Source organism: Motacilla alba, chromosome 11, assembly GCF_015832195.1.
Source record: "Motacilla alba alba isolate MOTALB_02 chromosome 11, Motacilla_alba_V1.0_pri, whole genome shotgun sequence".
Taxonomy (NCBI): Eukaryota; Metazoa; Chordata; class Aves; order Passeriformes; family Motacillidae; genus Motacilla; species Motacilla alba.
The window spans coordinates 10,639,634-10,651,726 of NC_052026.1; the positions used below are offsets into that span (position 1 = coordinate 10,639,634).

The 12,093-nt window shown below is 56.7% G+C and overlaps 1 protein-coding gene across 1 annotated transcript; it reads right to left on the reverse strand.

The window, feature by feature from the left end:
* Positions 1–3,330: 3,330 nt before the first annotated feature.
* On the reverse strand, positions 3,331–7,133 carry IRX3 (iroquois homeobox 3). The gene is given in 5 exon segments (XM_038148243.1): positions 3,331–3,468; positions 4,237–4,303; positions 4,841–4,910; positions 4,913–5,950; positions 6,431–7,133. Coding segments are annotated over 5 exon segments (1,452 nt in total). The 5' UTR covers positions 6,653–7,133; the 3' UTR covers positions 3,331–3,413.
* Between the last annotated feature and the right edge of the window lie 4,960 nt (positions 7,134–12,093).

The window sequence follows — 12,093 nt, forward strand, 5'->3', positions numbered from 1 at the left end:
TCAGCTAACGTGAAAGATTTGGGAGGGTATTTTAATGCATGGTCTGATGCTTGATTGTGAAAATTGTGCTGGATCTTTTCCATACTCTTGTGATTTTGCCTGCATAACAGCTCGCTGTGCTGGAGGCGGCTCAGCGCTGTTTCCCAGCTCCCAGGGCTTTCTCCTGCCTCATCCCAGGCCGTGATGGGCACTTTGGCTGCCCTCAATGGCGAGCCTGACACGGCCCGCTACGCCCGGCCGGCCGCTCCCACCAGAACGGGGTCTGACAAGTTGGAAGTCTCTTTCTCCTGCCTCCTCCTCCTCCTCCTCCTCCTCGCCGATGCTTCCTCCGGCCGGCCCCGCGCAGACAGGGAGCGAGCGGGAGATGATTACATCAATCAGTGTCAGGTCTGGGAGCTGTGATTTATGAATATGCATAATGAGCTCTCACCTTTGAGAAGGACTAGCTAGGGAGATAATTGATTAGACAGGAAAAGAGCAGCCAACAGAGAGGGAGAAGGGAGAGGGAGGCCTCTCTGCGCTGTCTCAGGCAGGCCTGGCTGGGGCTCCAGCGAGGCTGTCAAACTGAGAGAGGGATTTCTGAAAAAAAAAAAAAAATATGCGTAGGATTTTTAATGTTTTGTTGAAACACGCATAACAAAATGTTTCCTCACAAAATTAATGGGAATTTTCTCCCCATTAGGGAAGCCAGGCAGGCACAAAGGCTGCTTTCCCCCTGCAGGGAAACCAAGTTCTCACTTCCAGAAGCCAAAGGAGCAGCTTTCCCATGGCTTCCACGCTGCTGTTGCAGGAGCATCCCCATGGTCAGAGTGAAGGGAGAGGGCTCTGCGGGGACAGGGAGCTGAGGGCCTCTGTGCAAAGGCAAAGGAGCCTTTAATGGAGGTGGAAAGCTGGGGATGCAATTGTTTTCCCATCATGGTTGCATTATTTTCTTCCGTCCCCTTTAAGCATCTGTCTGGCCGCTGTGTGAAAGTTTCTATGGAAAACCCACCAGGATGCCCAGAGGAAGGGGATGTGGAAATTTGCCTCTAGCTTTCTCTCCCGCCACCCCTCCCATTTTAGATGCCATTAATCTTTTTTTTTTTTTTCCTTAGCTAGAATTGGCTAAGGAAAAGGAGGGATACAAAGTGCAGCGAGACTGGATGAAATTTACATGAGAAACGATCTGTTTTCTTACCCCCCACCCACAGAGATTCCCCCATTTCAGGAGCCTGTCGGAGCGAAAGAGTGGGAACAGTTCCTGGCAGAAAGACAGAGAGCTGCATGGGGCTGCAAAGAGGCAAATGCTGTTTCTAAGGCGAGCTGTGGCCAGAAAGGACATATGGGGAAAGGAAGAGGACGCAGCGGGGAAAAAGCAGAGATCACAACAGTGCTGCAAACTCTGTGGGTCCCTTCCCCGGCCTCCTTTGCTCCCAGCCATTGCTAACAGCAGCCGAGGAGGCTGCAGCACACACCAGGAGAGGGGTGTCCCCATCATAATGCTGGTCAGGAGGAATCTTAATTTTGAAACACTATATTAAAACACTATATAAAACACACACACACATATAGTGTAAACACATATATAAATCTTATCACTTACAAACGCCTAGGATTTAAAATATAGTTTATCGGCCTAGTGCAACCCAATCCTATAAATAATACATTCCTATCACTATGACCTCAAAATGTCAATACCGCACAGCCCTGTGCATTTGCATATCTTGTACTGTCTAAACTTGAAGCATGTCAGCTATGTGCTTCTGTTTGTACTTTAACTTCATTTTAACTCTTGCTTCCTAGCTCTGAGCACCCTCCCCCTCTGCGGGGTCTGTCACCCAAACGAGAAAAGCACCAGCTATTTAATCACCACCGCTATAATTATGCCGTTTCCAGGACTGTAAGGAGAGGACAGGTAGGGGACACATCTCCCCGGCAGAGAAGAAAAGCCTGGGAACAAAAGCAGGAGGGAGCCGGCCCACAAGCTCTACCTGCCCGAGCTGCCACATCAGCCGGGGGGATGAGCACGGCTGCGGGGAAGGGGAAGGGAGAGGGAGCAGCCCTCGCCCTCCTACCACACTCCCCTTGGGAAGGTTTCGGAGCGGGAATGGACCTTTCCCGGACTGGGCCGATTTCCAGCACCTTGCCGGGGAAGCGAAGCTACAAGTTTTGGAGGCGGCGGCTCCCGGGACGAGGCGCGCAGAGGCGCGACCGGCACCTCCCGGAGTCGGGAGGAGGCGGGCCGGCCCGGGGGTGGCGGAGCGCACAGCCCACGCGTCCGAAGCCGTGCGGAGCTCCCCGCCGGGGCTCTCGGCAGCACCTCGCTGCTCGGTGCCCCCGTTCCGGCCGCTGCTTCCCGCCCGAATGCCAAGCCCCGGGAGCGGGGGGATGCCCCAGCCCCGCCGCTTTGGGCAGCTCACAGAGAGCCTGTGGCGAGCACCCCAAAACTGACCCCTGGGATGCGCGGCACCAGGAGGGGAGGGGGCGGCAGAACTAACGCAGCTGAGCTGCCGACCCGCGGCGACACCACCGACCCCCGAAGGTTCCTTTCAATTAACCACCCCCCGGCTCCGCGCTGCCCTGCGCTCCGCGGGGGCGGGGCGGGCGGGGTTAACAGCGGCACCCGGTAATTCGGTGCGCGGGGGCCGTGGCTCACCCGCCGGCTGCCCCGGCGCCGCGCACGGGCCCACGCACCCTCCGCCACCTGCAGGGGGCGCTGCGGCTCCAGCGATGGCGCCGCTGCCGCAGGAAGCGCGGCCCGGCCCGGCCCTGCCGCGGACACGGCACGGCCCGGCACGGTCCCGCCGCTGACCCGGCACGGACCGGCACGGTCCCGCCGCTGACCCCGCACGGCACGGACCGGCACGGCACCGCCGCTGACCCGGCACGGCACGGACCGGCACGGCACCGCCGCTGACCCGGCACGGCACGGACCGGCACCGTCCCGCTGCTGACCAGGCACGGCACGGACCGGCACGGCACAGCACGGCCCGGCACGGCCGCCGCGGCACCGCCCGACCCGGAGCCGCTCCCGGCAGCCGCGCAAAACCAGTAACCGACCGGGAGGAGAGAAAGGAGGAGGGGGCCGGGACTGCGGGAGGCAAACAACTCCAGAAGGGGGAAAACGAGAGTGTAGTCAAAGTGGCAACAGTTTATTTATTAGCCAAAAATATATACTTTCTTGTACAATTTGGTTCACACATATGTACATTTTTACGGTATGTACAAAAACAAACAACAACGACAACCAAAAAAAAAAAAAAGGGAACACCTAATTCTCACTGGACTTCCAAAAAAATCTCACAGCTCAGCTAACCCAGGTGATAGGACAGAAGCGGTTTTTTTTCCCTTTTGAGTTTGAATATACGGACATGCTTACAAGTTGTAACTATACAGAGATTTTTTACAATCATTACAACAACAATAAAAATTAACTATGATGATGAGAGCGCCGATAGAACCATAGCGGCGTCAAGTTGGTTCTGGGGCCTGGAAAAAAATGACACAGAAAAAAAAATTTAATAGGATTTCTATTGAGCTTGGGCTGGCACAATATTTGTAACTGCAGGTAGCTCTGGTTTTGTTGTTGTTGTTAATATTTTGATAGATTTATAAATATAAAAAGCTTTCAGAATGACTTATAGTAAATGTATTTAGCTACGAAAACACGGCGGGCCCGATCCCCGTGGTTTCAATCAATCAAAAGGGTAATTGGTTTCTCATTGAAATTGAGTGACTGCTACGCCAAATTTGGGGCGGCAAGGCTCAGCCTCTTCAGCTTTTATACTCTGGGCGGGTTTGGTTTGTTTTGTTTTGGGTTTTTTGGGGTTTTTTGGTGTTCTTTTTTTGTTTCGCTTTCAATATCATTATTATTATTAATTTTTAATTTATATTTTATTTTACTATTTTCTGCTGTCTCGGTGCCTCTCCCCCCGGCAAAGCGACAGCGGCGGGTGGTGATCCGCTCTGCGGGGGGCTCAGGGATGTGCTCCCGGGCCAGAGGCGACCCGCGCCCGGGCTCCGCAGCCGCGCAGCCCCAACGCCCTCGAGCGCAGAGCGGCCTACCCGCGGGAATCGCTCCCGGGGGCCACAACGGAGAACAGCAAAGAAAATATATAAATAGAATAACCCACCACGCGCGCAGAGGAAGAACAAGAAACCGCCATGGAAAGGGAACCTAAAGAAGCGGAGAAAATAAGCTAACCATTTACAACTGCCTCCATACATCCCGAGGAGACGGAGGGAGCCATCTCTTACCGCCTCTGCACTGGCTGGAAAGCTGTCTTTAGTAACTTTTTCTCTACTTCCAAGGCACTAGATCGATCTAAAAAGAGAAGGGGGGGAGGGGGAAAAAAAGCGTTCCTTTATAGCCCCTGTTTTATTCCTCCCATCCCTGAATTAAGCCTCGAGATTTAAGCTCTTTTCTCAGCGAGCTGCAAATACGACTCAACGACTGCTCTGCTTGTAGAGGTGACCGTCAGAGAAAACACACTGACCCCGGAGCAAGCCTGACCTGGCGGCCGGGTCCTTCCCGCAAAAGCGACAACAACAGCAACAAAAATTATCTCCGTTGGAAGAAGGTAATTCTCGGGGATCGAGACTACCCCGGCCAAGAGACCTCCGCCACCGCCCCCGGGGCCCCCGCGGCCGCCCGCCCGCCGCCACCTGCGCCCCGACGGCTGCTCCGCGCCGAGCCGGACCGCGCCGGGCCGCGGGCACCGTCAGAACCGCGCGGGGCCGGGCCCGCACGCACACGGCCCCCGGGGCCTCCCGCGCCGCTCCGCTCCGCTCCGCACCGCCGAGCCCCCCGGCGGCCGCCGGCCCGGCCCGGCCCGTCCCCGCCGCGTCCCTCAGCGGTCACCTGCTCCGACGGGCTCCGCGCTCTGCGCCTGGTCCGCGGGCCGCGGGAAGGCGGCGGCGGGGGGGGGCGGCGGAGGCGGCCCCCAGCCCCCAGCAGGTGGGGAGTGTTCAGTAAGGCCAGCGGGTGCGGGGGGTGGTGGTGGTGGTGGGCCGGGAATGCGCGGTTGGTCCAGTTGGGGAACTTGCCCAGGGGGCAGGAGGAGACGAGTCTGTGGGGCGGCGGGGTGGGCAGCGGCAGCGGCTGGGGGGCGGCCGCCGGCGGAGAGCCGCCGCCGGGAGACTTGCGGGGGTTGTCCGGGCTGGTGGCCGTCTCGGCCAGCGACCAGATCTTGGGTTTCGGCAAGGCGCCGGCCAAAGCGCCGTCCGTCGGGGAGGAGGCGGCGGAGGAAGAGGCAGAGGAGGGGGGCGAGAGGTGGGGCGGCGGCGGCGGGAGCGGCGGCTTGAGGGGCTCCGGGCCGACGGGTGCGGCCGTGGCGGGCAGCTCGCACTTGTGGTGGTGGTGGTGATGGTGGTGGTGGTGCAGGTGGTGGTGGCGGAGATGGTGCGGCTCCTCCTCGGAGGCCTTGTCGTAGCGCTCCTCGGAGCCGGGCAGGTCCTCAAAACCTTCGGATCCCTCCGAGTCCGTTTTGGAGTCAGAGTGCAGGAGGTCGGCATCCTGTAGATCGTCCTCGAGCTCGTCCTTGTTGCTTTCGATATTCTCTGTGTCGATGTTCTCGAGGTCGATCTCCTCCTCGTCCTCCCTCTTGTCCTCTTCCCCCTCGTGGTCGCTCCCGTAGGAGTTGCCCTCCTCGTCCGTCCTGCTGCGGGGGGCCCAGGTCATTTTGTTCTCCTTCTTGAGCCGCCGCCGCGCGTTGGCGAACCAGGTGGAGACCTGGGTGAGGGTCATTTTGGTGATGATGGCCAGCATGATCTTCTCGCCCTTGGTGGGGTAGGGATTTTTCCGGTGCTCGTTGAGCCAGGCCTTGAGGGTGCTGGTGCTTTCCCGAGTGGCGTTCTTGGGCCGCGACGGGTCCCCGAACTGGTACTGCCCGTAGGGATAGAAGGCAGGGTGGTGGGGGGGGAAGGCGGCGTGCTGCACCCCCGGGCTCTCCTTCAGCTCGTACTGGGCGCCCTGCAGCGAGAGGGAAGGGGCGGCCCGGCTGAGTTGGCGCGCCGGGCCCCGGTCCGCTCCGTCCCGCTGCCGCTACCGGGAACGGAGTCCGTCGGCACCGGCGGGGCGGCCGGGCCGCGCTGCCTCCCCCACCGCGGAGCGCCCCGGCGCCGGTCCCGGGCACGCTGCGGCCCCGGCAGCCCGGGCCCCGCCGGTGCCCGCGGGAGCCTCGGGGGCAGCCCCCTCGCGTGTGCGCGGCAGGGCCGGCGGCTGCTGGGGCCGCTCCCCGCCACCGTCAAACCCCCGTGCGGAGCGGGGGGACGCTGCGGGGCCGCCGTTCCAGCCCTGCCCCTCTCCGGCGGCTCTCCCGGGCAGGGCGGCGATAGCGCCCGTCTCTCCCCTGACAGCCTCCCCGGCGTCTCCCCCGGCTCCCCCCGAGCCGATCCCCAGCGCGAACCGAGCGCCCCGGGGAGCGAGCGGCGAGCCCCGGGGGCCTCTTACCAGCTGGGGGAAGATGGGCAGCTCTGCGGCGTACGGCAGGAAGGCTCCGTAGCCCTGGGCGGCGGCGGCGGCGGCGTAGGGCGCGCCGTACATGGAGGAGAGCACGTTGGAGAGGGTCCCGGACGGGGCCAGCTCGGCGCCGCCGCGGGAGCCGCCGCTGCCCGGGCGCTCCGCCGGGTAAAGCGGCCTGATGTACTGGTAGCCCAGCTGGGGGAAAGACATGGTGGGGGAGCGGGGCAGGGGAGGGGGGAGGAGGAAGAGGAGGGGGGGGGATACGAGAGGAAGAAGGGAGAGAAAGGGGAGAAAGTAGCAGGGCCGGGAGCGGAGGAGGGAGCCGGGTCGCTCGCCCTCGCCGGCCGCCCGCACTTTCAGCGCCTCCCGCAAACTCCGGCAGACATGGGGGGGAGCCGGGGGTGCGCGGAGGCCGCGGGCTCCCTCCTGTCCTCGGCCGCCGCGGTAAACGATCCGATCGCTTCTTTCTTCTCTCACTTTTCCTATTGATCTGAGTGGACCCAGGTCAGGTCCTAACAGATTGCCTGAGATTATTGGGACTCTGGGCTCTGATTGACATTTCTAGTCTCTCACAAGCCCCTCCTATTTCTTTTAAGTCTCTCTCTCCCTCTGCCTCCCTCTCTCTCTCATGCCCAGAGCTCGCTCTCGCCGGGTTTGTCACTAGCTGCTTCCCCCCCCCCTTTTTTTTTTTTTTTTTCTAAATCTGTTTACTGACGTCGCGATCTTTTATTTGAGTTGCTTTCAAATCTCGTTTTAGCGATCGCCAATCAGTTGTGTGTTTTACAAAGGTTTAACCCTGCCTCATGGTATTCTAATTATATAGAGATAGATTTAGATATAATTTCTTTCATAGCCCCCCCCCCCCCCCCCCCCAGCGTGTAGGAAGCCAGGGTGTCATTTATGAGCAGTACACGAGAGGGACAGGGAAAAGTTGGGACGTTTAGAAATAAAGGCTCACACCAACACCATCCCTCAGTTCCCCTTTTCAGGTTTTTAGATTTACAACCTTTCCTTGCCCAGATTAATTTTGGTTTTTTTATTAATATATTCCTTTCTTCCCTTCCCCCGCCCCGGCCCTTGCGAGAGTTACGTCTTCTAAACAGATTTTAAAAGTCTACTGCAATTTTTAAAGTTTGCATTTCTAGAACTACCTTGAAATTTGTCCTAATGTACTGGATCTTTAAGGAGTTCTCTACATTTTGCCTGGGCTAACAGTGCGCAGATACAGTGGAAAAGCTAAGTTAATTTTCCTCCTAATAAGGGACTTCAAAGAGTTGTAGGTCACAATTTTACATCAAAGGCAGAAAAGAAGGCAAATTAAAATCTTAACAAAGGAGAGACGGGAGCAGCCCTCTGGGCCATTAGTAAATAAGTGGTGTGAAAAAAGGGACAATGACAGGCACTGGAATTAAACTCATTAACACCTTTTTGTCTTGGTGCGAAATCTCTAATTAGGAAATTTATGATCATTTTGCTTATTCCCTCTGTTCTGAATCACTACAAGGCTAAGAAGGAAGTACCTGGTACGTGCAACATTTGCAAAGGGAGCAGTGGCACGGGTTTGTAAGGAGCTATTGGGAAGGAGTCAAGATACGGTTTAATTACAGAATAGGGTTTGGGGTTTTTTTTATGATCCACACATTTTAAATTACGGTTTGTATTTTGTTATTGATGTTGTTGTTGCTGCGCCCCCCGCCCCCCCTTTTCCTTCTCTGAAACCAGCGTGAGTTGCAATTTAGCCTTTTAAGAGTAGTTAAAATCCAGTTCAATCACGGCGCGTCTTTGGCAAGCGCCGGTGTGCCCTGCTCCGCTGCTGCGGGCAGAGGAAGAGCCTGGGCTGGAACCGAAAAAGTTCACACAGCCTGTGGGGAGAGGAGACCTGAACCTGTCAGCGTTATCTGCTTTTTAAAATACTCGGTGTTTAAATAAAAGAAAAAGTTTGGAAGATCTTTTGAGGAGTTGTGGCTGAATGAGAGCCGTTTAACCGTATTCCCCTCTCTTCCTAAATACTCTCAGGATTTATTGCCTTTAAAATATGATTTAGGTACAATATAACCACTGTGCCCACAGTATGGATTTTTATAACTACATTTCTTTAAAAATGAAATTCATGTCAGATTATGCAGTTAAAGGAATCGACCTTGATAGCTTGCTATAATAAAACTGTATCAGCTTGTAATAAATGCGGATTATAGCAAAGCAAGCTCCAGAATTAAAATTCCCTGAATCAATATATGAAAATCTGTAGGAAACATCTCTAATCGTATTAAGTTCATCTTTATAGCATTTCCTATCTGCTAATCTAGTGCAAAAACAACTCTGGGTTGGAGGAATTTATTTTCTTCTATTCAACATTGGTGCTTTTGATAGTACAAAGCAAGGGAGATAAAAATATTAAAATCAGTTATAGGTTTATTTCTTTTTTTTACTCAAAAGGAAAACGGGCAGCGAACGCCACGTCCTGATGTGCTTTAAACTTTTCTGTAGAGGCAGCGCCTGCTGGGGCGACGTGATATCGAGGGGATCGGGGGAGAGTTTGGGTGCAGAGCACAACTTTTAAAAACATCTACTTCGGAGAGAAAAGGGGCGGATATGACCCTTGGGATAAATCCGTAGCCGTTTGATGCGGTCGTGCTCGCCGCTCGGGTGTCGCAGTCGGGCTGTGCCCCCCACGCGCGGGTGCGAGGGTACACGCGTGTCCCACAAAACCGGACCCGTCTTTTTGTGGCTGCACGTCTGGCGTGGAGTATCATAGCTGGCGGGATTATTTTCTGATTTTTAATCAACAGCACAATCAATATGAGTTGGTCCCCGTGGGAGCCGCCGGCAGTGGCGGGCGGTGCTGGTGTGGGGACGGCCGGGGGTGTCCCCGGAGCCGGGAGGGGGCTACCGCGGGTAAGTGACGGTGGGCAGCCCAGAAGGAGACACGGGAGGAGAGAAATTTATGGGTGAAATGGACCCAGGTCAGGGTGAGGGTGAGGGATGGTTTATTAATGAGAAAGAAACTGAGAGGGAGCGTAGCTGTACCGAGTGGACAGGAGGAGAAATCTGTAGGGATGCCGTTCTTGGCTGAGAGGGAGGGAAAAGAAAGCGGAGAAGACAGCAAACGGTGGGGAAGAGCAAGAGGAAAGGAGACGTCTTCCCGAGCGATGCCCTCGGCGAGCAGCGCCGCACGCCTCTGGCAGCGGGAGGGCCGGTGCGGGGCGGGATGGGCGCGGGGCTGGAGGCGCTGGAGCCGGGCGCGGAGAGGAGCGCGGCAGGGCAAGGCGGGCGGGAGGCGGCGACGGGAGCCGAGCAGGGAGCGGAGAGAAGCGCGTTCCCCGCGGACGAGGAGGGGAAGAGCGAAGCCGAGCGGGAGTCGCTTTGCCTGGCTGGAGCCGGAGGGAGATGAGAAGGAGAGGCTGGAGCCGGCCCGTCCTGCCGGGCGACGAGGGGAGCGGCGGCGCGGGGCCCGACGGCCGCCGCCCCCGGGGAGCCGTGGCGGCGGAGCGCTCCTCGGCCGGCCAGACACGTGTCTCCTGGCCAGGACCTGTCAGAGCAGGGAGAGCGGGTCCTGATTTATCGCCCGAAACACACACACACACACACCCCCGCCCGCCCTCCCCCCGGCCTCGCCTCCCGCCTCTCCCGGCGGCTCGCAGCGCCGCCGAGCTAAAACCAAACCTCCCTCCGGCGGCCGCGGGGCGTCCGCGATCCGGCAGCCGGCTCTGGGGCTGCGGAACCGGGCACCCTCCGTGGGCAGCATCGCACCCGCAGCCATGCCCCCGGGACCCTCCTCTCGGTTCTAGTCGCTCACGCCCCGCCGCGCTCCTCCGGGCCAGGTCACGGGGGACCGGGGGCCGGAGATGGCCCTGGCCCCGGGTGTCCTTCTGCCGCAGTGCCCGTCCGAGGAGCCGAAGGCTGCCTGCTGAAGTTGCGGGGGAGCTGTAGGGAGGGCTGAGGGCTCAGGCTGACTCTCGCGGGGTGCCGGGGTGCGGGCAGGGTGGGAGCTGCGCCGTGCCACAGCACACGAGAGACGGGGCGCAGCCACCGGGGAAAGGGGGGTAAACAAACAAGCGGGATTAGGAGAAGGGCCGCAGTAAAACAAGAGTTAAAAAATAGAGGGAAAGATCAAAGCGCTGGGTAAAAGACTCTTCAAATTACACGTTTGAAGCTTTTCCATAATTCCAAGGCGACAGATAGATAACAAGCTGCACATTCCTTATCACATATGGAATCAATCTGAAAGGAGTCTCTTGATCAGAATCTGTTAATTGCAGTGACATATGATTTGGAAAGAAAACACAATTAATGACCCTTCATGTTAAGACTTTGGGACGAGGCCACTGACAATCCGTACTCTGCAGCCAACGTCAACTCAACTATTATTGGTAGTAGTAGTACTACTGCTAGTAAACTGTCAAAGAGAGACATTCTCCGAGCCTCGGTGACTGTTTTGTCTCAGTTCTCGTTGCATGTTTCTTCAGAAGGGGGAGCAGAACAGAAAGGGACACGAGTGTGAGCGTGCCTTTCCTTCAAGGTTTGGGGAGTTAAAATGATTTAGTACCTTGTCTGTAAATCTAATGACCTAAGGTGAGAAAAAATACTTCATCTTTTATTATTACCACTTGTGGTGAGCGTTACCAGGAAACAGCAGAACCCTTTTGAAATGGTAAATATATGTATCCATTTAAAACCCATTATTGCTGAGATTTTCCCAAAGAGAAATAAGGCAAATCTGCCCAATCTCATTTTCTAGCGCCCTCTGTCCACAGCTCCCCTTGGCTCGGCCGCCCCTTCCCGGGCGCTGGGACCGTCGAGCCTCGGCGGAGCTTTGCTGGGTGCGTCCTGTGTCCTGTCCTACGTCCTGTGGGTGCGGGGAGGGCCCGCAGCAAGAGTGGGTGCTCCGCGGCTGTTAATGGGCCACGCGTTCTGTAATGTTAGGAGAGGAGGTAGGAACATTCTCAAAAGCTTTACTCTGTCATTAAAAGGTATTGGCTTTGTTTTAGAAGGGGGAGGGAGAGGTTCATTTGAAGGTTAGAAAGCATACACTTTAATAGGATCGAAGTGAAATTAGTTAATAAGAAAATGCTGGCCAGAAGCTCTCCGGGCTTTTAAGTGCTCTCCAGGCCATTTAGGGAAATTGAATAAGAACAGACTCCGTTACCTGCAGCCCCAACTATTATCTCCAGTTCTGCACAGAGGCGAGAAGGGAAAAATAGTGCCTGAGAGACCTGAAGTCCCATACACCTCCTGCCAATCTATTTCCTCGAGAAATAATGCCCCCTTTCTGCTTGCAGGCATGTTCTCCTCCTGCCTCTTCCGCTTTTAAGCAGCTCAGGCTTCAGTGTGTACCACAAGGGGGTAAGCAAAGGTAAGGGGCTATCAGCAGATGCCGAGGGCTGCTGGGGCAGCTCTGAGCACAGCCTGGTTAGCGCCGGGGCAAAGCTGGCCTCTTGGTGGTTTTTCCACCCCTTCCATTTCTCTGACTTCCCCCCCCCCCCCCCCCCCACCCCCCACCACTGCACCATTGTGGTGCTTTGTTGATTCGCGTTCGGACCGCTGCCAGTAGGTCAGTATATTGTGTTACCCAACTTCCGATCCGCTCCCTTTCTCCCTGCCTTTAAACTTTACAGTTTTCAGAGGTGTTAATAAAACCTTTCCTTTGGTAA